At 36.1% G+C, this 25,337-nt stretch overlaps 1 protein-coding gene across 1 annotated transcript in view; it reads left to right on the top strand.

Moving 5' to 3' along the window:
* The window catches only part of EDNRA (endothelin receptor type A), a 29,053-nt gene extending 3,990 nt beyond the window's left edge, over window positions 1-25,063 (top strand). The window contains exons 3-8 of the mRNA XM_042828433.1: window positions 8,445-8,572; window positions 14,910-15,108; window positions 18,831-18,983; window positions 21,055-21,188; window positions 21,575-21,683; window positions 23,400-25,063. Of these exons, the coding sequence (XP_042684367.1) occupies window positions 8,445-8,572; window positions 14,910-15,108; window positions 18,831-18,983; window positions 21,055-21,188; window positions 21,575-21,683; window positions 23,400-23,540 (864 nt within the window). The 3' untranslated portion in view covers window positions 23,541-25,063. The remainder of the gene's footprint in view (window positions 1-8,444; window positions 8,573-14,909; window positions 15,109-18,830; window positions 18,984-21,054; window positions 21,189-21,574; window positions 21,684-23,399) is intronic.
* The last annotated feature ends 274 nt before the right edge of the window (window positions 25,064-25,337 follow it).

Genomic DNA, 25,337 nt, shown 5'->3' with positions numbered 1-25,337 from the left:
GCAGGTGGACAGGTGGACTAGATGATCTTAGAGGCTTTTCCCAACCTTAATGATTCTATGATTCCAGGACAGGCTTGAAGGAATGGAATGAAGTCCTTTTTGAATATATGTATCTCAGTGATGTTAACTTGTTTTAGAAAGTCTTCAAATAATTTTGTAATCCTTGTGGATTATACAAATCCAGAGCTGATGGGATATCAGTAAAAACTTGAGGCATTTCTGACAGTAAACGTTAACATTAAGTAGCATAATGAATCGACCATTCCTCACATTTTGGCCTTTAGAGATCATAGAAACTTAACTTTTAGGTACATGAATTTTAAACAAAGCAAATTAATTCATGCATAAATTTAGATTAAGTAGTGTTCCATGGTTTCCAGTTGGATTTTTAAATTAAAAAAAAAAAAAACCACCGGTGAGCTGAATAAAGAAGTATGTTATATCTATTGCATAGTGATTTGGCCTGCATTATAACACAGGCGTTGATACAGCAAGATCATAACAGCCTGAAATCATTAATGAATTAAAAATATGTGTATGTGCATACATTTAGTTTCTATAGAGCCATATAACCAACAGTAACATGCACGACCTGATTCTGATCTTACGGTAGTATAAATTACAGATAAGTCTTTAAACTTGGCTTAAACATAGTATGAATTTGAAAACAGGAAAAAGGCTGTTAATCACAATGAACATGATTTAATGGAAGTGCTCCTTTCCACTTTCCTGTATCCCATCTGGAAAATACAGTGTTCAATTTAATGATAAGATAGCAGAAGAAAATATTTTATATTCTCAAGGTAATGCATATGATTAGCCTTTGCCTGACTTGAGATTACCCTTTGTCTTCCATACCTGTGGGATGCTTAATGAGACATGAGATTAGGGTTTTGCATATTTTCATTCTCATTACTAAATTGGATTTATAGCCTGGACTACATCTCCCATAATGCACTGCTGTCTTTATAGATATTTGCTAGGGTACTGTTCTTATTTCTTTGGAATGTTTGATAAGAAAATTGAAGGAAAACATGGCACGTGTTTTTTCCAAGCTAAGTTTGGGAAAGAATAGGTATTCTTACTACAAAATCTTTTCTAACCTTTCAAGAGCTGTGCTTTATCTTCGCATTGAAAGGGAACTGGAAATATGAAATTAATTTTGCCTTTCAGAACTGCCTTTTGATAGTCTTCTGAAAATTCTTAAGGAGTTTAGTTAAAAGCAACAAGCTACATTTTTAAACTCCTATTATTATTTTGAAATACATTTTTACAGTTAATCTTCTGACACTCTGTGTTCTGAAAGTTCACTAGCCTCACTATAACTTGTATGATGAACTGTGCTATTGAACATGACCATAGACTATATCAAAATATCTTTCTGGACTGCAGAGAAGTATTTGATAATTAAAGGCTGCAAATGAAACTGCAAACCCCTGACATCAATGTGTGTCAACTCTTACATGCTACAACTCAGAATTAAAATCGTGATGACAAGCATAAACCTAGCTTTTAGTAGTTTTCTGAGTGCTAGAACATCCAAAATTATTTACTTAAAAATTCTCATATGCAGCCACCTTGTTGTATAAGGTTAGCTGCATGTGTTCTGAAACATGGGTGTGTATGTAGCATTTATAGTGAGTGCTATCACTTTTGCTAAGAAATTATTAGTTACAGGACAATTTTCAAGTTACCCATTCAGTATTACGTCATTAGATTATCATTAGATGTCATTCCTATTTGTATCTCAAGAGATCCTCAAATCTGTGGCACCATTTAGTTCCCCTAGCTGAGTGATAACATAAAGGATGGCGACTCGAAGTACGACCATCTGAAGACAGTAGTGACAGGAGGAAAGAGTCAATGATTCTGTTATGCACTTAACAATGATGTCACAATTAAAAAAAAAAAAAAAAAAAAAAAAAAAAAAGGAAAAAGAAAATCAGAAAAAAACAAAGAAATTACATAATTGATGTCAGATACAGATACGGTCACAGATTTTTGCCATTTTTATCCTCTGTATTATATGGTAGACTCAAGAATTACTACTTACTTTCTCCAATTACTGTAATTATATGGTGGATTCCCCTTAGCAATTTGTTAAATGGTCTGAGATGTTAGTAATATTCACTAGCCTCCTTTGAAGATATTCTGAATATATTTAAGTCCCATCAGGCTTAATTACCTCTAGTATATTCACTTATAGGATCAAATCAATATTAAAATTTGTAACAAATGAGCTTTACTAGAAGGATACCAATTATAAATCCAACCTAATGGACTGAGCAACTCATTCTAACACAATTTGATTTTCAATCACACTTACAGAACCTGGACCCAAATTGTTTTCTCTTAATGCAAAACATACAAATCTCAGATATTCACGATATCAAACCATGAAGCCTCCAAATCAGTGGCAATTACTTATTTTCAGTGAAAAGGAGACTAGGAACTATAATGCTCTGTGGTGCTATAGAGGCAAGGTTAAGGCACTGAAGAAGAGAGAGTTTCATATCTCCTTTTCTATAATCAGGTGACACAGCACAACCCTGAAAGCTGCTGCGTCACCCACATAACCCATCACTGCCACTTGCAGAAATAAGTTAAGTTTGGACTTCATGTATGATGGTTTATTTAGGGGACTACCTTCTATGAAGAATCTAGCCAGATTACTAAGGCAGGAAGAGCAGAACATGTCCATCCTGGTTGTACTAGACGTTTGGAAAGCCCTTACAGCTGCTGCTGCTGCTATCACTGGCTAGTTTAGCTAGCTTCTCTCCATAGAAAAATCTCTCTTGCTTCTGAAAGAGAAAGTTTCCTGAGCTCATGAAGCTAGTAACATTCTAGGTCCAGGTTCTCATCTTCACAATGTCAAAGTTCAGCATTAAAGAAGTTAGTGAGAAGCTTTGAGCAGTCTCCACTTACATTTTTATGAAGAAAAAAAAAAAACAAAAAACCAAGAACCCCAAAACAAAAAACAAACAAACAAAAAACCAAAACTTTCTAAATGAATTCTACTTATTGAAAAGGAACCTACATCAGGTTTATGTTAACTTTATCATCTTAAATCTTAATATTCTTAACTCTTTAAGTCATCATATTATAGAAAAGTAAATGAAACAAATAAGCCAGTTTTTAACCTGTTTGATTTTTACATACTTTTCCTTAATTATTTTACCAGTACAACATAAAAGACATCTACCCAGAAAAAAGCTTGAGTGTCCACTTTTCAAACAGCTCATCACAGTATTGCTTTCTTTAACAAACTACATTTTCTTATTCATGTTTATGTTTACATTACAGTGTCAATGGCTTCTAAATCTGGGTGGTTCACCTAGAACTCTATAAAGTTAAATGTAAAAGTTAGCTGTCAGTAAGCAGATATTTTCAGCCATAAAGGAAGACTTAGCTCAGGCATTCTTAGTCATGAACACTTTTCAACATCAGAGCAAATGCAGGAGCATTAGAATCATCTCTTCTAGATCACAAGTTATTTGGCTTATCTGATTGCTTTCACTGACAGAATATTATACACAAACAATGCTGATAACCAAGTGTTATGGTTTTATGATTTTTGGTTACTGAGATTCCACATCATAAACCATTCCAACCCATAAACCATTGACACCAAAGATAGCAGGAGGGATTCTGTATACTAACTGAGCAAGTGACATCCACAGTAGTTATAATTTTGTGCTGAAGTAGTGCAAGGACAAGCCCATAGCAAATCACTATGCACATAAGCACATCTTGCAGTACATATTTCTGAAGAAGAGGAGCACAGCTTGAGAAATAGTCTTAATTAAAAGGATGGGAAGTTAGCCATCAGCACTAAACAACCAGAAAAAAAGAACAAATTCTACTCCGTAAGCAGCACAACATCACAGGGAAGATGTCTAGAGTTTTCTGGAATGCTTTGCTGCTAAGTAGATTTTCGTAATAAATATAAAAATCTTAAAGAGAATGCAAAAACTAGGATTTATGGTTTTCACCTGTTAAGTGAGACAGAAAACTCTCCTTCAAAATCAAGGCTTTTTTTCTGGGGCTCTTCAAGCATAATTTATTTTCCCTTGTATAAAAACTATACATTCCTTTCCCCAGATGCCTAAGTGAGAGAAAATGATTGCTCATTTTCACTCAGCTGAGTAAAGTGGCAGAATAAGCTATAATAGAACAATAGAGGAAAAAATGTCTTTGAAGTTACTCCTGCATCCCCACAAAACCTTTCTTCCTTCCAGAAGAAACAGTCCATCTTGAAACCCCCCAGAAATTGGAAAGATGACCGCTATTGATTTTACCAAAACTAAGAATATAATTCCTGCAAAGAACAGCAGAAAAGATAAAGTTTGTTTTCATGCTTTTAGGTGTAAGCAAAATGCTAATAGATAACAAAGACAGCAGAAGCCTGAACTATTGAGTCACCTCGATATTCTCAGTGTTAGTCTTGTGTCCTGCACTACCAAAATTTGTCCTGTTCTCCTCTAATTTTCCCATACTCAATGCCCTTCCAAAGTTGAGGACTTTTCACCCCAGCAGTGTCAAGAGCAAACAGTGGGAATACTTAGAGGCAGACAGTATTCTCTCTCCTTCACCCTTACAGCTCTCCTCACGTGCAAAGTGGTAGAACAGAGCTGAGGCATATATCTGGAGTGTGAAGCAGTCCTAAGGTAGAAATGGATGAGTGTCCTCCTGCAGTGCAATTCTCTTCAGGGTACAGGGTTCATAGAAAGAAGAGAAAGACTTAAAAGGATGAAATTTTGTGCTGTGAAGTTTCATAGGAACATGAAGGGTCCTGGCTGAGTCATTAAATCAAAATATTGCAACCAAAATACTACAAGCAGAAACACTTCTTTTGAATCAATGAGTCTTACACATTGGAGACAGGAACACTTCAGTCAGAATTGACATCTTTTGTCACTTAATGTCGTTAAGTCAGTATCCTCTTGGATGCTTCTATGTGCAGCCAGATTCCACCTGAATTCCAGCTGAAACAGCAGATACAATATTTGGCCCATGCCTTGAAACTGACATACCTAACTGTAGATGACCATTTAAGACAGAGCTGCACTTGCACAGCTCAACATTTCCTACAGGAAACATGACAAAATCCCATGCGATATGACTCATATTTCATTCTGTGCTATGTTGCAAGGCAAGGACATCACCCAGGAGGACACTACTTTTATAACTCCTGCTGCACAGTTAGAAGATGATGGCAGCTTATACAACTAAAAGTCACGTAAACAGCCAGAAATCTGCTGTTCTGGACCCTGTACCCATCACTGCACAAGCTGAACAGAAGTCAGTGAATAAAAAAGAATAATTCCATTTGTCCTACTGAGGACACAGCTGTAAACTGACTGCCAGAGTTGTGCCATCAGAATCACCAAGCACCTGCAGCTCATGAAAGTCAGGAGAGTATCCAACACAGGAAAAAGATCTGGGAAATAGATCTTGTCTATCTGCACAGCAATGATGCCAAGCAGATGCAGGAAGAAAAGGAAGATGCTAGAGCACTAGTATGTAATTACAGCAGAAAGAGGTGGATATACTAAAACTTTTGCTTTCAACCTCAGTGCCATGAAGAAGAGAAAGAGGACATCTTAAAACGTGGTTGTTGAATGAAAGCAGGTTTTAGAGAGTCATTTCACAAACAGCATCCAACCCAGTCCATCTATTTTGGGCTGAGTTTCAGGGTCATCAACTGCCTTTAAACACACATTATCAGCCTAGAATTAGATAAACACTGGATGCATATGAGCATATGCTGATAAATGCTCACGTGGTTAGATTATAACATTCTCTCTTTTAGACTATATATAAGTTGCTAAGGATGCACAGTGGGACTTTATCTGTGTTTTGTACATCATTTAGCATGCTAACGGGGGTTAGAAAATAGCAACAGCAGTAGAATAAAATCAGCTGAGTGATATTTAAAAATCACTGCAAAGGAATGTTCTCAGCACTGCTGTCTTGTTTGTTTCGAGCTGCAGCATCGGGGCAGAGAGGCCACATAAAGGAGCAGAAAAGAGGGGAAACTGCAGCTTTCTGGTCACTTTACTGGGGTTTTCTTTTTGGTTTTTTTTTTGTTTTTTGTTTTTTTTTTTTTAAGACTGTTGAACCTTGAAATTTTGGTTCTGATTTCAGTGCAAAAATATGCTGTGGACTATACTCTTTTCTGGTACAGGAATTGCTCCACAGTTGAACCTTATGAAATACTCTTAGGCTGCAAATATACAAGGGGAAAAGTGTACTTCCTTTGCCTCAAGTCTTATTTTCAAAACTCTGAGATTTTTTGAGCAGGGTTGCAAAAGCAGAATCCATTTGACCAATTCATGGGGAACTAGGATACAAGTTAGGATAATTCCTTCTTTCCTTATGGCTTAAGAGAAAATGTAATCTGCTAGAATTTTACCTCCATTTTGTTTGGATATTAAAACATGCAAAAGCACTGGAAGAGCAAAGCAAGTCGGCCCAGTACTGTATCTTAGTAAATCAGAACTGATTCAGTTAAATTTCTGTTTTTGTTCAAAAGGATTGTTCAAAATTTCTAAGTTTTTGTTCAAAAGGAACGTGCTACTTCCCTCTGAAGTTTCTACATTCTGGTAGAGTAGAAGAGAGGGCAGTGGACTTGTGTTGATGCAAAAATTAGGAAACCACTGACTAAAAATATCTAGAGAAGAAAAAAGCTGGCACCTGATCCAAAGGGAAGATGCATAGCCGATGTGGAATGATAATGCAGGATATGTATGGAAATGATCGCAAAGTTTATCTCCAAAATCAAGCAACTTGATCCTGATCCTAGTGATTTTGATTAAAATCAACTTGAAAAGAATGCCTAATGATTTGGTACTGGTGGTACTTCAATTACTGGAAAAGTGTAAGAAACAAAAGGAATAAAATACTTTTCATCTTAAAAAAGGAGAGCTTCCTGGGGTTCAGGGAAGATGTGTACATGCTGAAACTGTCATAAAGCTTCCCAGTGAGGAGTAATAGCTAAGTGAACCTTTTTCAAGTACAACACTTCTCTTTTTGAAGATAATATTTGCTTTGTAGTACCAGTTTCATGGTCAGTACAAAGTCTTGTTCATTTCTATTGCTGATGATAAGCTACAGACACAGTCAGTGCACACAAATTCAGGGCTGTTTTCCTGTTGCCACTTGAAGTGTGATTTATAATGATAAATCAGTTTTGGGGCTCTTTATAACAACTGTTAAAGATCAATAAAAGTCTGCTAGAACCTCTTTCCTTGGCAGTGACACTTACTTAGTTTTCATTCAATGGTTTCTGAAAACCATTCACATTTTAACCAAACCCAGATACCAGATGATCACTAACTATTGAGAAAGTGAAGCTGGAATTCCATGTGACTAAAACTGGCGGAAATCCACTTCGGGTTCAGTTTGGTCTTTCTTTCTCTAACAGTCTTTCTGCAGCCCCTGACATTAAATATAGATTCATGCAAGATTTTCTGGCAAAAAGCAAAAATATGCTTTGAAAACATTTGTTCTATAGTTGCCAATCCATCCAGAAGATAATTCTACTGGAGCTTTCAATGTGTTTCACTCAGTCTGTACAGATAAAACCAAAAGAACAGTTCAACAGCTTGCAAACAATCTCATTACATTCATTACTAAAGGTACTGACAGTAGTGAAATCTTCAATTCTACTGATCTATTAACTATCCTCTGGTACAAGGGGATTTGCTTTTGTTAAATACGATTGGCCTAAACTGGAAGACCACTGCAAAGATGGTCCCATTCTGTCTGCAGTGGTACTGATGTCAAATAAGATTCTCAGCTCTCCTTGCGAAAGGAGAGTTGTCAGTATGCAAGAAAAAAACCATACTGATCTAAACTCTAGTCACCCATTCACATCCTTCCAATAGATGCCTTTCTGTTACCACATGTCGGATGCTAGTCCTTTAGAACATAATACGGAACTAATTGTGTATGTACACTATTTCCTCCACACACAGTTAAGAAACTGGCAGCGAATACTGACATGACTTACGCAGAAGTACATTTACAATGACAAGAATCTACTTGCATGTAAACATGGGAATTTGGCTCTGAGGTATTTTATTATGAACTATGAATTATGCTTTGAATGCTTGGTTCTAGGATGTGCTAACTGCAACCACTTCTGATGGGGTTGAGTTAGGTTTTCACTATTAAATGCTAGTGGATGAAGCACATCAACAAAACATTTTTTATCAATACAAGCATAGAAGGTCAACACTTAAGCTTACATTTTCACAGCATTCATTTCATTTTCTACAGCAGCAGTTACTTCCCAGACTCATTCAGCACTAAAGATATCTTTGAGGTATGAAAAACTCAAGATTACAATGATTAGGTTTAAGACAAGAAAGAATTATACTTGTTACATACTTGCTAAAGTATTGTTCAAATATTCTGATTATTTTTTATCTTTCCTTTAGCTCCTGGCTCAGAAGTGGCCTTTTGGAGATTCTGAATTTGGGCAGTTTCTTTGCAAATTCCTTCCCTTTATACAGAAGGCATCAGTGGGAATCACAGTCCTTAATCTCTGTGCACTTAGTGTGGACAGGTATGGTATATTTCACACTTTGGACAGACAGTGTAATTGGGATTTCAGTCAGTATTCAATCTTTTTTCTTTCATATGACACTATTTCATATTTGAACAGGATCATAAGCTTTAGACTTGAAAATAGTTTTTCAAATCATTAGCACTATACTACAATCACAGCGTTTATTTTTATAACTCATAAAGCCAATTGAATTTATTGAAAAATATACCAGAAATCTGCTCTGATATAACGATGTCGGTAGTTTGAAAATTAATGTTTCATTTAAAAGGGTCTAAGAAGGTACATAAATATTATGGGAGGAAAACAGCTCATTATTACTTTGTGCTTTTTTTATGTATACATGTTAAGCAGTAGTAGAATGAAAATTCACTTCTCTTAAATCTCTTCGTTTTTATTGATCTTGAGTTAACTTGATAAAATTCTAGTCTATAGCAATTCTGAAACACTGATAAATCCCCTCTGCACAATAACACAGAGATGCAAAGATAATTGAAAAATATTAGTTTGATTGTATATGAAAATTCGATATACAAGGTTTACAATGAATGAGAACTTAGTAGTATCTATGCCCAAAATACATTTTACATAAATAGATACAAATTACATGTAATAAATTCCTTATTACATTAGTAACTCATTAAATGAGCTCATTAGCTCAGTAGAAACAAACTCCTCAAGTAAGCACTCTGTTTCTTTAGTAAGTCTGAAAATTGTAAAAATAATTCTACTTCTCAAACAGTGTCTGCTCAGTATAAAATACAACACCAAAGACTACTCTAGATCAAACACATATGAAACTTACAGTTTGTTCACAGAATTCTCACCAATGCAGCTCACCAACATTTCACTAGCTATAGTCCTATGACTACACACATTTTTAATAATTGGAACTCAGCTGAAGCTGTCTTTTTCTATATGAATCTATTTCTATAAGTAATCTTTTGCTAATCCTTACAAGAATCAAGTGCTATTTCTATTTGAGTATAAAATCTTGTATGTGATCAGACTCAGACTGCTTTATTTCATCTAAACTGCATACCTCACCAAAGACTTACTCTTTATCTGCTGATACTACTGTAATACACACCTACAAGTACGTGCATTAGAAAATATGTATGCATAGCCAGTGTCTTGTCGTGGCCAACACAAAGTGAATCTGGGTTAAATTGATATTAGAGTAGGATCTGAAAGCACCTTAAGCAAATTATGTTAGGCAGCGGAGCATCAGTCATAATCACAACACAAAATTCTAGATCAGCTATTACATACCTTTTAATAAAGAAAATGAGTAAATACAGACTTGTGAGCTGCTACAGCAGGACTGCTCCTGGTCTATGGACTACTTTTACATTTTGTTTTTATTTTTTTGCCATAGAAAAGCTCCTGAAAATGACATCATTTACAGCTAGTTTGAGTGCCAATGTATGGGATTGCATTCCGCAGTATAGAAATAGATGGAATCAGTTGCTATAATGAACTCAGAGCTTTATAGCTTTGATAATTGTTGACTCCCTAGCTCTCATTGGTAGACCACAGCCTTGATTTAGAACATTTGCTCTTTCCTGAAGGGACTGGTCCCCTTGTTAACTGCATGCTACTGAAACTCTACTCACTATTAGTTCCCTCTCACACAGAACAGCTTGCTCTAACAGTGTGGTAAGATTAACTGTATATTCCCAAGGGAAACAATGTCCACTTACACATGATCTCAAGAGGATGACAAAAACACCAAAAGAGTCATCACCTTTCAGAGGAAGTTCACATTTATTTCAGATGCCTCTCAGGCATTTTTAAACTCCGGGTCACGAGGATGATGATAGCTTGACTTATTTCTAAACAGTCCCTGACTGCGATGAGGAGAAAGCATATTATCCTTCCTGAACTTTTACTTCTGCTTATATCTTAGACATAACAATTTTGATGAGAAGATGGTTTTAAGAAGAGTCAAGATAAGGATATCACGTCATAAATAGACACTCTCACTTCTTCTGCACAGAAAATTCATAGGACACTCAGCTTAGTTGCTTTCATCTGGACCAACTTCCAGTGAGTGTAGTAGATAGTCAAGATTGCAATACCAAAGAAAAGCAACATAAGCCCTACGATATTACGAGATATTAGATTAATATCAATATATTAACGATTTGTAATTTTAACTTTTTTTTTAATTATTAACTTATATTGCAGTCAACACACAGTGAGCTATCTTCAGAATGAGGAACTGCTGTAATCTCTAGGAGCAAAGAGGAATAGATCAGTATCAGCAGAGGCATAAAATGCTAACCTCGAGAGTAACCACTTCTCATGTACTTGATCAAATATTGAATGACTTTTCTACTGCTTTTCTCCTTTTATAAAGGCCTGGTACAACTTGCAGAACCGAAATACGTTGTACTAGTGGGTCATTAGAACATCTAATTTTAATGCAGTCAAAAGAAATGGGGAAACAAAGTCACTTTCTCCAAAAGACAACAAGCTTGAGAAATGATTGGCTATGGAAAACTTACAGGCCATGATTTAATTTTCATATGCTCCTTGATATCACTTCACAAGGCCCACAGCACATTCTCTTTTTCAATTGTGATTAGATTCCACTATGGTAAAAAGAACTTCCAAAATATTTCAGAAACAAATCTAAGTCACAGCTGAAAACATAAACTTACAGCTTTAATGAGGCTAACACTGAAAGGCTAATTAGAGTTCAGGAACTATTTTTTTTATCAAGGAATGGTGAAATCATGGAGAGGGTGTAAAAAAAAAAAAACCAACAAAAAAAACAAATCAGAAATTATTCAGAGGCCTTACTGATCTCAGAAATGATACTGAAGAAGCCTCTTCAATATTATTTCCAAGTTCTGAAATACAGATGATATATCAGTTATTAGTGAGCTCTTTAGCTTTGCAAAAAAAAGATATAATGTGAACCTATTAATCAAAGTTTCAGCCAGACATACCCAATGAAAATAAATTACACGTGAGGGAATTAACTATAAGAAATCACAAAGAAAAGGTGAAGGTGTGTTGCTTTTAATTTTGTCAGGCAAGACAAGATGCCATCTGTAAGACACGCTTTAAAGAAGTTATAGCTGGGTAGGAGTGTAAAGTATTTAGTTTTATGTAGTGTAGATACTTCATGATGCAATAATCCCTTGTCCTCAAATACTGTGCATCTTCGAATACAAGTAGCAGGATAGCCTGCAGGATCCATGAAAAGCAAGCTGGAATAAATAGATAAGAATAAAAGAAAAGAAAAGAGAAGAAACAGAGAGGAGAGAGCAACTGAAGGGCACAATATACTCAAGTTGACAGCATATGCATGAGCAGTAAAAAACAAAACAAAAAAAGAAGCCACAGCACTAAACATGGAAAAGGAAATGACATGGAAAAGAGCTGAACACTTTAGACAAGGTTGGAAAGAAAAAGCAAACAAACTAAAAAGATAAAATAAGATAAAATAAATTTTAGATTGAGGAATTAAATTTATTTCAGCTCTGTGGCAGACATCCTATATTATTATTTTTTTAAATGGGAGGGAAATAAACCCAGCAGTATTTTCCCATTCTTAATTATGGGATCTTTGTGCCTATACAAAGATTATGCAAATAATAAAACCTACAGAACACCCACTTGAAACATTTTACTACCAGAGTTTTTGAAATCACTGTTACAGCAATAAGCAGTGACCAAGTAATTGCAGGTTAGTACATACTCAGGAAATTCTGATCTAATTAGTAAGCTGCTTATCCTTTAGCTGAAACCATTCATAACATTTTTCAGTCAGCGGTTCCTCATTTGCTGGTTATTTGAAATGTGAACTAAAAAAAAAAAAGACAAGATGTATGATCCAAACCCTTGCTGCTGTGCACACTGATCTTCTCCTGTTCAAAGCAGACATAACTTGAACAGAACAGGTACAAAAAAAATTCAAGAATGAAAAGAATTAGATTCACGATTTACTTCTTTGTATTCATTTACATAGCTCACAGGCAACACAGCACAAAAAATTATTTCTTATTTGAAAAAAATGTAGTCCACAGTCTCGTATTTAAGAATATCATTCAAGGATGATGGGACAGTACCATGCACTGCAGCTGACTGAACTGATTGCAAGGTTGCCAGTTAGCAAAGAATAAACTGCACATTTGCTGCTCTATTTTCAAAGTTTACTTAGTACAAATACTGAGTATTTTTGGGAATACTCCATAGAATACTGCATTTAGTAATTAAAGTTAAAATTTGATATTTGATGAAGTGAAATATAAAAAGATCACTAATTATTCCAAATTTAATTTGTATTTTAATATAAATATGTGAGAAGATCTGATGATAAAAATTATTCTCTCAATTATTTTAGCATAGCTTGTTTCAATAATCTCAGAATACCGTTCTCAGAGACTTCCTCTATGTGAGTAAATTATTGTCTCCCTCCTGAGATCTTTTAGGAGATAAAACCAAAAACCTCCAAATGTATTCTTAATTTGCAAATCCACAATACATTAGTTTGCTTTGGTTTGTTCAAAATCTTCGTAAATACCCTTCAATTAAAATGTTGCACTAAGAATCTGTTTCTAGTGCACCTGTGACTGTGCTGTGTATAATGAGCACAATTACAAAGAAAAAAAAGGGGGGAGGGGGGTGGTGACACGGGAAATCAGAAGAAATGCTGTGTATGTGAATCTACAATGTTAATCTAGTATTTTGATTAGAGAAGAGGTGTGGTTGCCATTAATAACAATAGCCTATGCCCTACACCCTTCACCAGTTTTACCCCATCAGAAGGTCTTCACTGCTTCATTTCAGAAATTCAAACTCCAGCCATTCTCAGTACAAAGCATCTTAATCCAGAGTTCTCAGCTACTCTTTTCCTTAAACTCCTGCCATCCTTAAGCCCATATCAACACTTTGACTTCCTGCAATCATAATTCTCTCTCCTCAGCTAAAGACTAGTTCTACTAGAAGCCCATGTAGCATTGTAATTCAAGATGAGAAAGTGCTATTACTTCGTGAAAATAAACACAGTTTAGAAATTGTGATATTGCCAATGACAGAAGGCTCTCCAAAACGCTTTTCAGATTATTACAAAAACAAAACTGGTGTTTGTTCTTTCCATGACTTTTAGATGGTTATCTTTGCTAAATTTCTGGAAAGGCTAAGTAACTTGTTTGCTGCAGCTATGAGTAGATAACAATCAAATCCGCTACTGAAAATTTAATTTATGGCCTGATATGTCCATAAATTAAAGACTTTACTACATTCCTATCAGTCTTCTCTCAATAATTTTTGAACCTTTTGATCAAAGCTGACAGAGAGGTTGAAGTTTCAAAGCTTATAAATTCCTACAAGATCCTTGAAATCTGGCAGAAAAGTAGAAGTGAAAGACCTGCTCAGTTCCCTTAATGGGGGAAAAGCTGCAGCCTGTAACAAGAATCCAGCATGTGAGGGACAGGGAAGGGAAAAAGGGGAAGAGGAAAAGGGAGGATGTTGCAAGTGCACTTGCTATATTTGAAACTTTTTAGAATTTTTACTTTTTATGCGAGTTACAAGCTGTTGCATTCATACAGCAAAGCTGGTTTCAGTAATTCTAGACTTTTTGTGCTGTTGTATTTTGCTTTTTTTTTAAAAAACAAACAAACAAACAAACAGAAACTTAGTACCTAGGGGATAAAGTTGTGGAGAAAACTGCTACTTTTGGCATGAACACCCTTCTTAGCCACACTCTTCATTTTCTCATAAGAAAGGTAATGCAGGGGCTGAGATTACTGCCAGAAGGATATAACTCTGTTGTAGTCTAAGGCCAATACAGAACGTGCCTCATAAAAACAGTATGTTAGCACTGCGTAAATAAATACATTTTCACATGATTAACACTATTTTAACAATATTTCACTGGATGCCAAGCTGACCACTTTAGACAGCACTGCTGTTAAGTTGTGGTAGCCAAAGATTATAGTTGCCTCACATTTTTATAACAGCTACTGCATGAGAAATTGTTTTCTGCTGTAACATCACCTGAGCTAGCATAAAATACAGTCTGCCCTCACAGACCTTGCCTACTTTAATTAGTAACCATAAGAACAGTCCATACAGTAGAATGCCATACAATCATGTGCCTTAGCCTAACAATTGCATCCAACTCTTTACTATCCACTCCCTGATGTGCTCTACTGGGTATCCTGGATGGCTGGACAGCAGAGTTCTTGGAGTAGGCAAGAAGAACAAGCAATATAAAGTTACAATGCCAGCTTTGGGATTTTACTTCATATATCAAAGTGATGCAAAATGTTTGAATTTGAGGAAGAAAAAAAGATTAGAAATTAATGCCTGTCTCTTGCAGGTATAGAGCAGTTGCCTCCTGGAGCCGCGTTCAGGGAATTGGAATCCCTATGATCACTGCTATTGAAATTTTCTCCATTTGGCTTCTGTCTTTTATACTGGCTATTCCAGAAGCCATTGGTTTTGCTGTGGTACCTTTCAGATACAAAGATGAAAGTTATGTTACCTGCATGCTCAACCCTACAAATAAATTTATGTTGGTAAGTAACATCCTTTCCTCTCTTTATAAATTAGACAGTTAACATGCACTTTGTTAATCTGTTAAGGTGCAAAATGTATTCTGATATTTATTGGTGCAAAGAGGGTCTTCAGTCTACAGGTATCAGCCCTCTGCTTTCATTCAGAAAATATTAAATGTGACTTTACAACATCATTCACTGCTAAGGATTCTTAATAAGGAAATCTGCAATTAGGGCCTAATTATAGAACAACCAAGAGTGTCACAGCCCTAGGAGGCATTGTGTTTCCAGGTATAACACATCAAAGCTCTAACTTCATTTTTCCTATTAAAACACTTGTCCAAAATCAGAGAATAATCCCTTCATTTATCAGAAATTACAGTTATGAAACTGACATGTGTCCAACCTAGGTAGCTGTGGCACTGTTAGCTGTCACCCAAGCACTGCTACTCAAGAGCAAGAGAAATACTCAACTACACACCAGGATTCTTAGGCAAATTTCATAACCCTCCGCCTCTGTACTACTGCACTTTTCCAGTTGCAAATATCCACATTAGCTTGTTCAAAGCACGTCAGATGAGCAGTCACTACAGAGTTAACCCATCTACTGCACAGAGGAATAGGGAGTTTCTGCTTGGTCTTACCCTCAGAAAAAGGAAAAGAAACACCTTCTTCCCTGTAAACCCAAGGAAAGGCCATTCTTCATTCACAAATTAATTTTTTTTAGAAGTAGCAAAAAAAGGATTTGTTATGTTTTGTTGCAGGTAATGCAAGATCTTAAAGGAAACTCCACAGTTTTCTTGACCCAGAATTTTTCATGACAAAACTGTTTTCCATTTTCAAATGCCACATACTTGTACTTTTACTGGATCTTGGGCTAGATCCAATGTAACCTCACGTGGCTCGGGTTAGAACTGAGAAGGGTGAGGCAAATGAAATGAGGACACGTATAAAAATAAATAATTAGCATATAACATGTATAAAATAAATAATAAATAAAAAGGGTGCAGGAATTGTGTTTGTCAGTAGAATATCATCAACTTCGGCAGGGTTCCACAGGCTGCAGGGATGTCAGAAGCAAGAGAAAACAAAAGCAAATCTCTAGTGGAAATAATACAGGTGAAGAGGAAGTGAAACTGTTCAGAACTTGTACTATATTTCTTAACTGCACAGACAACATGGCTTGCAGATAGTTAAAAGTATGCTTTACCGCAGTGAGTGTAAGTCTGTGCATTTTTAACAGCAACTTTTCTCCACAATTGTGGTTGGACAATCTGTACTTCCTCTCTCCCTGAGAAAAATGTTTTATGTTTTTCTCATCCTGTTTCTTCAAAGCACAGTAGTTCAGGTCCCACATAGGCACAGTAATGATTATTTTTCTGTTCCTAATGGACTTAGTAGAACGGCTTGGCTTGTTTTGCATATTGGCAGGAATTAGTATCTTTTATTTGCTCAGAATAATTCAAATATCTAAATCACTCCATGCCAGTTTGATTTTTAAGGACATAAATCAGCATTTAGGTTCAAGCTGAGAATAAATGTTGGATGCATCAGTCAAAAAAAGTGTTGTGTTTCAATGTAATCCAAGCAAGTAGAAACAAGAGATTAAAATGGAAATATTTTAACCTTAAATATATTCACTAACACAAACATCAAATAAGCAATTACTGAGCTTAGGGGAAGGTTTATGATTAACTTTTTTTTTTTTAATAGGTTAATTCATTCAATTTTAAAACTATTCTTGAAGGACTATAAAGGATCATGCTAGACCATGATTCCCTAGAGGCTGAGTGCACTAGGAAACTTGTTTAAAATGCACATTTCCTGTAGAAAACTAGTTCCATGTGGGCTTTCAAGACAAACAAAAGAATGCCTAGTTCTCTTAAATCAACCCAGTTTTGTGCTTTGATGTAAGCTTCGACAAAGTCAGATTCCATAATTAACCATTTGCAGACATTTTTGTGTAGGATTTGTTACTTCATAGTCAGGTTTTTGTACAGAATTTGTGTATTGGTCAGGGTTGTGAAACAGGACTGTGAATGCATTGGCTGACATGCAATACTCATGAAAGCTGGTTAACAAATGACAAAACTTATTCCTTTTAAACATAGTGTGGATTCACACAGTATGCATTTTACTGTACTGCCCAAATAATATGCTTCTAGTCTAACCCGTAGGAATTTCCCACAGAACGGGCAATTGCTCCATGTATTTGTAATCCTTTTCTCTGCAGGAGGAGTGGTAATTAGATTTCCCCTCAGAACAAACGCTTAAAATACAAGGCATTTTGCTTTCTGCTTTTCTGCTGGCAGAAACTCAGGTCTCAGCTGGGAAAATGCAGCCCTAGAGGAGTGTGTAACTATGCATGAGACTGCAGCCCCTCCTCATGCAGGGATGAGGTTACAAAGGGAGGAGGAAAGAAGCTAATGAGCACAGTTCAAGACGCCTCTAGAGCAGGGCTGTGGCCTAGATACCACAGCATACTCTAAATTAACAAGCTTAGTAAGCAGATAACTGTTGGGTTTAGATGGAGACAAATAAAAGCCATTTCCTTTTTCCTCAGTAAATCAAGTCTCTGATGCAACTACAGCAGACTAAGAAACGAACACTACTAAATACTAAAGATTATTGCATTGCATTTGTTTCCTTCATCTTTCAAAGTTTAGTGCCTTTCAGTTTTAAATGTAAACAAGATGTCAAAGTTTGACTTCTTCAAACAGGATCTGTATAATCCTCAGTTATTAGCATTTTGACATTTGGTGTGGGAACCATCATGTTACAAGAGCACATCCGCTAGGAATAAACAAGCTTGAGGAAAGATCAGGAGAAAGAAGGTTCCCTTTTACACATAGTCATCTCAGTGACTAATAATGTAGAGACAGGAAGTCTTTAAAGAGTCGTATGTCAGTGCACAATTTTGGCTGTGCATGAAGTTTAAGAATTAAGATACAATAAAGTTTTTAGCCTGAAAATAGCCTACAGAAAATAATAATTTTAAATATTGTTTCAAATATGCTGTTTCCCATAGTGCATAAATTGTTAACTTAAAACACAACTAGCATTTAAATTACACAGGCAAATATGGATACTCTATCAGTTCCTTCTTCAGGGTACTGTCACAAAAGTCAAATGGTGTGCAAGGCACATGAAGGGTTAAAAGTAACTGTACCAATAGAAGACACCAGTCCTAAGCTTTGCATACATCAAACACCTACAGAGAGGCTTCTATCAGCCCTACATATAAACAACCAACTACCAGCGCTTTCACTGATAAGGAAAGGTGGCTAAAGTTACAAAGCACTTTGAATTTTCCTTTTTTGGAATAAGAGCAGAAGCTGCAGAGGTAAATGGCATTTGCTGAGACAGGCATTTAGAGATATTTGTTATCTCACACTCAGTGTCTACATTTTGGCTTGTACATCATACTGAAGTAGGAGCTGAACTCCTTTTCTCGAATAAGTATAAAGCTTCAGAAAAAACAATCAAAATTAATTTCTTCCCATACAAGACGGATTGCAACAAGGGTATAGGCAGATTGTCACTGAGGTAAAATAAATGTTTACAATGCCACAGTTCACACGTTGATGTCGGTCCGAAGTATACCCAACTGATAAAGGTTACATAATTTAGAGCCGTTCGCAAATAGACGAATACAAGCATACTAACTTTCCATTTCCCATACCTTTGTGGTACTTTCTATTGAATCACATAAAAATACTTTCTCTTTTCTTTACCTTATCTAGTTTTACAAAGATGCAAAGGATTGGTGGCTGTTTGGCTTCTATTTCTGCATGCCACTGGCGTGTACTGCCATCTTCTATACACTAATGACTTGTGAAATGTTAAACAGAAGGAACAGCAACTTGAGAATTGCTCTCAGTGAACACCTTAAGCAGGTAAATATTAGGACCACCAGTGTTTGAAAATATTATTCTTCTGTCTTTGGGTTAATTTAGAAATGTTTCCATGTTTGAATAAGTTACAGAAATAGGAGGTAAGGATGTTGACTATTTCTGATGTTAAGGTATTCAGTCCATCCTGGAACACAAGACTAAATCGTAACATAAGGAGATACTAAAGGCAGCTCAAGAAAGTAATTGGTGTATTTCTTCTCTTAAGAAAGTGTGATGGTTGTGTTCTCCCGTTCATTAATCTTTGTAACTACAAAGGTTTTAAAATAAAATTTTTCTTGCCTCTTTATTACTACATGAGTCCTTCCAACTTTGGCGCACTTTGATACGCCACTTTGGCGCACTTTGATATGAATTTTAGGTTCATATGAAAAGCCGCTCTAGAATAACTTAGTTTAGATTAGACATTTTTTTCAGTCTTACTGCACTGTGGCAGTTACTATTGCTGTAGCTTCACTGCTTTGAAAAATGCAGTAAGACTAGGACAAACAAATGATCACAAAGTCACTCACAGAACCGTCAGTTCTCACTATGATGTTTGTGCAGCACTGTCTGATTTTTCATTCCTAACTGAAATTTAAAAAACAACCTGTAGTTTTTTCTCTGCAGTTAGTCAGACAAGAAGGTACAATATTAATTTCAGCCCTTCAAATCTGACTTTGTTCCAAATTCCACATTTACAAGTATGAATCCCCAGAGCAGTTCTCTCTAGCTGAGCGAGCTCTTTCAGAGATTCCTTCTCTGCTGCCACATTTCAGAACAGGGCAGATCAGAGGGATCTTTGCCTTTCTCAGATTTTCCACCTTCTCCCCCTTATCAGACCCCAGGACTCACAATTCAGCCCATCCTAGGGCCACACAAGACTACTCTACCCATTAGAAGGACAACGGTATGCTCAGGGGAATCTGCCCCCCAGCTTTCACAACTGGATAAGCAGTGCCAGCACACTAGTTGGACTGGATCCTGGAGGATGAATTTATGCCTCTGTTTACCAGTACTCACCCCTTTGTCGCTTTTTGTCCTTCTTTCTTTCTTCAGTCTTGTCCACATTATTTTCCAGTTACGTTTCTTCTATTTTGATAACAACTGCTTTATAAGAAAGAGGAAACACTAATAGTGCCTAATGAGACTTGCTCATACATTCAAGATTCTTAATAACAACCTCAAAATGCTTACTCCTGTCACATTACAAAGACAGTTCTAGAAGTGGTATTCTTATCCCCACTTAATCCTCCTTATCAAATCCACACCTGCCAAAGAACACTGGTAGACATCGCCCAAAATCCACTAATACATCAGTAAATCTTGAAAGTTGTGTAAAAAATCCATTAAATATAATTTTTTTCCTAAGCATTGAGATTAAGCTGTAATACAGACAATTCTGTGATTTTGCTTGTAGAAAGAATCCATAAGAACATCAAGATCAGATTGCAAGGATAACAAAATTATAATACTGTGCAGTACCCTTCTATGCGACAGGATGTGTACCAAATATAAGATATAATGGAGAATGATATCCTGACTAGATACATTGTACAACAGAATTGTTACTGCCAATTGATTTGGGTGCCTTGAGTTTACAAATTACTTCACATAAAGGGTTACCTGAAAGTGTTTTTATCAAATAGGAGTTATCTCAGTTTCCATCATACACGAAAAAAATTTCCTAGAGAGTATGTATGTTTTTAAAGAAAGAGATTTATCTGATAAACTGCCAGAAAAGTAGTCCACTGGAGAGGAATAAGAAAGACTGGGAAAGCTGTCAGGTTTTGGAATGCTCAGCAGTGGATATTGTTAGCCTAACAACTACTAAGTCCTGACAATGCCCTGTATGCTCCAGCTGTGCCAGTTTCAGTGATGAGTAGGTAATGTAGAGGACTGCCAGAGTTAAATACAGAGCAAGACTCATTAAAAAAAAGTTCAGAGGCATCAGGTGGTCTGGAAGCTGCACTTTCCTTGCATGCTTATCTAAACAATTTAACTTTACTGCTAACATCACTACAATCTCTTATCAGTATGAACTAGACACTAAATCATTATTATCTTATTTTTCTAGCGCCGAGAAGTCGCAAAGACAGTTTTCTGTTTAGTAGTGATATTTGCTCTTTGCTGGTTCCCCCTCCATTTGAGCCGAATTTTGAAGAAAATGGTATACAATGAAAGAGATCCCGGCAGATGTGAACTGCTCAGGTACTTCATTTTCCATATCAATAACTTATTTATACTCAAAAAATATATCATGTCATGCATTTGAATATTATGTGAGAAATGTCACTGTACATGCAACTTCATTTTATGATTTTTCAACTACACCCATTTTCAGGTGGATGTTCTTACGGCGTAGCATAATTACAGTAAATACTGTAGCATAAATACAGTAAATATATTGCCATTGTAATCTCTTTCCTGGGGATCTTGAATTTCTGCGAGACCACCCGCTATAGGTTTCTCATGGTAAAAGATAACAGAGGTGAGAAAGAATTTGTTTCTGTGACAAAAGAGATTGCAAACAGGAAAACATGTATGCTTCCACAGCATATGAAGAACGAATTTTGATTTCTTTTTTTTTCATCTAGTTTCTTGCTGCCATTGGATTATATCAGCATCAACCTGGCAACTATGAACTCTTGCATAAACCCAATAGCACTCTATTTTGTGAGCAAGAAGTTTAAAAACTGTTTTCAGGTAAGATATTTCTGATACTATGTCCAGCTGATAAACAGTATTCAATCACTCAGCTGTTATCTTTCTTCCTCACCTAGGAGGAGAGGCATGCAAATGAATGAATAAGTTGTCACCAGCTAGCAGGTCACATTGCAGACATATAAAACTCAAAGAGGAAACTGTCCACTTTATCTGAAATGCTAGATCAGTAAATAAGTCTGACACAGTCTTCACATGTAAACAATCAGCAAGATAGACATGCTTATGTAAGTGGTGCTTATAAGAATGTGACCTGTATATTAAATAGAATTCAGTTGAGACCCTAATTCACTGCTCTACAAGAGCAAAAAAGACATTTACGTAGGGCACTAGATGTGACAGCAGTTAAACAATCCCAACTAAAGTTTTCAGACTTTTATATCAAAGCAGGCACTTCAGTTGACCTTGGTAAGTAAATAAACATTATGGCTTCTGCCTGCATTCTTGCAGTTCCTACACTGGAAAACATATTTTAAGGCTAAAATAACTGTGACACCATGCCTCTGCAAGGCCATAATGACAGAAGGAAAATGAGAGCAAATAGTGTTATAGGGTGGTGAGAGGGAAAAGGAAGACATAGTTAATCTGCAAAGAAAAACAAAGAGCTGTACTACAACACTTTCCGAATTCAAATAGGCGACACAGAATATCGAAAATAATGTAATAAATGATCAAAGTAGGGAAAGTTTGTCAGGGGAGTATTTCCACATGGCTAACATGAAATCAGCTTTGGTTTTGATGGTCTCCTACTTTATTTGGGAACAGTGGAGAAGATAACATGTGTTGACCTGACATCAAGTAAAACTAACATGGAGGTTCTTCATATCATTACTACATTTTTTTCCCTTTGCTCTTCCAAAAGAAAACACCACCCAACAATTCTGAGTAATTTTCAGATATGATTTGATCCTTTCCAGCTTCTTACTATAGCTTCCCTTTTCCTTTCTAGTACAACATGATCATTTCAGCCAATCTCTCAATTTCATAATTGAGCTTAATATTCTTCCTCTGCTGATATTTTACATCCCCACCCACACATAAATAGTACATGTATCATAAGACTGGCCACATCCTTCTTCAACACTTCCTGCTAATTTTGCTCAGAGAAGTTATGGATTTACTGCTATTACTGCCACTGCTCCTCTGAGGAGCTAACTCTTCTTCCCCTAAAGCAAAGCTTCCATCTTCATAGAGTTAAGCATTAGTTTCTGCAAAAGGACAGGAGAAAAGCTGAAGAGTAATTCCTCATCCTTTCAGGTGAGAAAAGGGGACATCTCAGCCAGTGATTACCTTCTTTTTGTTTACTTTCAGTTCTTAAAGGTGAAAAACGATACAGAGCTCAACATACTCACCATCCGTTTTCCTAAACAATTTTGCCTTCTTCTAAGATGCGAGAAGAGACCTAAGTCCCTTTTCTCTCTTACATTTTATTTGAAGTGCAGAGGGAAAAACCACCACCCAACTTCTACAATGTTTCCTGTGAAAGCTGTTTTCAAGTCAAAGGCAAAGGACAGGCCTATGTGTAACTTTGTGCCTATAAACCATTTGCAGTCATGGGGTAAAAATTTTGCTCACATGCGCCTATCACTCACTTCAGTGAGAATCCTCTGTTCATTTCAAAATAAAAAGTATTGTTGGCAGCGTTTACAGAGCTGACAGATTTGTGATAACTTTTTTTTTTTTCTCCCAAATTTTCAGTCATGTCTTTGTTGTTGCTGCTCCCAGTCAAAAAGTTTAGCGACTTCAGTGCCCATGAATGGAACAAGCATCCAGTGGAAAAACCAAGAATTAAACAATCACAACACAGATCGAAGCAGCCATAAAGACAGCATAAACTGAATACTAAGGACTTTGACACCACTTCGGAATCAATCAGAAAAATAACTATCACAACAAAGTTGTTTCTACAAGAAGCCTAATGAGCGTTCCATCATCAATTCAGAAGTGTACATCCTCGTAGCTATCTCTAGAGTTGACAGACTATAGCTGTGATGCTTTGTGAACTGAGATCTACTGGATGGTAATTCTGTCTCTGAGAGTTATGACGAGTAAGAAACCTAAAAAATGACATGACCCATACAGGTGGTTTGCTCTTCTGAACCAAGCAGAAACTATCCAGCGTTTAACTGGTACATCAGTCTTCTTACCTGATTGTCACTGAGAATTATCACTACGGAATTCTTCTGAAAATATCTAAGTGGAACCTGTGTATATTTCCTCTCTGCCCATTTGTCTTTCAACTTCTGTTTTTGTGGTGGATATATTCCACGCACCACTACATTTTTCGTATTGTTGTCAGTATTTTTACTCAGATTTATTTTGGAAAATGTTTTGTTCCACATCAGTATGTTATTTACTTATTGTAACATAAGTCATGATATCAGCTGGGCAGCTCACACTTATAGCACTTGAGTACCCAAAAATAGGAAGAAACCATACAAAAGAGCAACAACATTTGGCACTTAAGCACAGATTAATACCAAAAAAGAGGTACTAATAATGCAGTACTGCGCTGTGTTATTTATTTTAAAGCTTTGTACAAAATAAACAATTTATATCAGAAAAATGAATAAAAGATGTCCTCAGACAGGCATCTTACAATGTGTTTTCAATTAACCTGTCATGTTAATTCGTAAACTATATTAACATATTAATCTACTTAGACTATAGCTGCTTTAAATCTGTGTCAAAATGAGTCACTGGAACACAGTGAAATATTAATAAACCTGTTCAAAGAGATCTGAGAATATGATTACTTCCATAGCAACTGTGCATAACACTACTTACACATGGTGAACAAGAAGCTAGTATAGTCATAGCCAACGCAGAACTGTGGAAGTCCATAAGAGTTGGATATGCACACAGGTATTTTGTGCCATTTGCTTACAGAGGTTTTTTTTGCCTTACTCTCACCACGTTCAAAGATTTTAACGAGGTTTGACAGAATTGTTAACCAAAAAATGCTGTTAATAACATATAGAAAAATTTGCTTGCATACATATAAACCAGTATTTTACTTATTTATTTCCACCTATTGTGGTTACGTGGCAAGAGATTCATTATTTGGTGTAAAAAAATTAATGGTAGGCTTATTCAGTAGTGGAATTACACAGCACAATGTCAGAAATGCGCACAAACCTGCCAGGAAATCTATAACTCCTTTGTGCCATATTAAGAAACAGTAACTGAATTTCCACAATTTTTTTGAAGTGTTACTTTTCAAGTAAAAAATATGCAGGGTTCTATCATTATTTACAAGGTCAAAATACTAGTGCCTACAGTGAAGCCTGCTGCACAAATTTCCCAAATGTTTACATTCACACAGATCTTCTCAAGTATATTAAAAAAAACTTTTTAACTTATTTGTTTGCTTTTGTCTCCATGCTCTATGTGTTTATAAATACATACAAAACTATGGTCATGTTATTAGCATAAATACGGTCAGCTGACAGTGCTCTGTAGCAATGCTACTGAATGCAACCTGGCTGAACGTCACTCAAAACTGTTAATCCTCAAACTGTATCAAAAATCATAGCAAATTAGTAACAATGCTTTCAATATGAAAGGCCTAATTACACAGAGTCTTTAATATCCTCACACCCTCATTGCTGAATGTATTGAGCAGATATTAAATGT

This window comes from Centrocercus urophasianus, unplaced genomic scaffold, assembly GCF_019232065.1.
Source record: "Centrocercus urophasianus isolate 14NV4802_14NV808 unplaced genomic scaffold, USGS_Curo_1.0 seq_3, whole genome shotgun sequence".
NCBI lineage: Eukaryota > Metazoa > Chordata > Aves > Galliformes > Phasianidae > Centrocercus > Centrocercus urophasianus.
The sequence above is the reverse complement of the archived record's forward strand: the minus strand, read 5'-3'. Positions and strand labels throughout refer to the sequence as shown.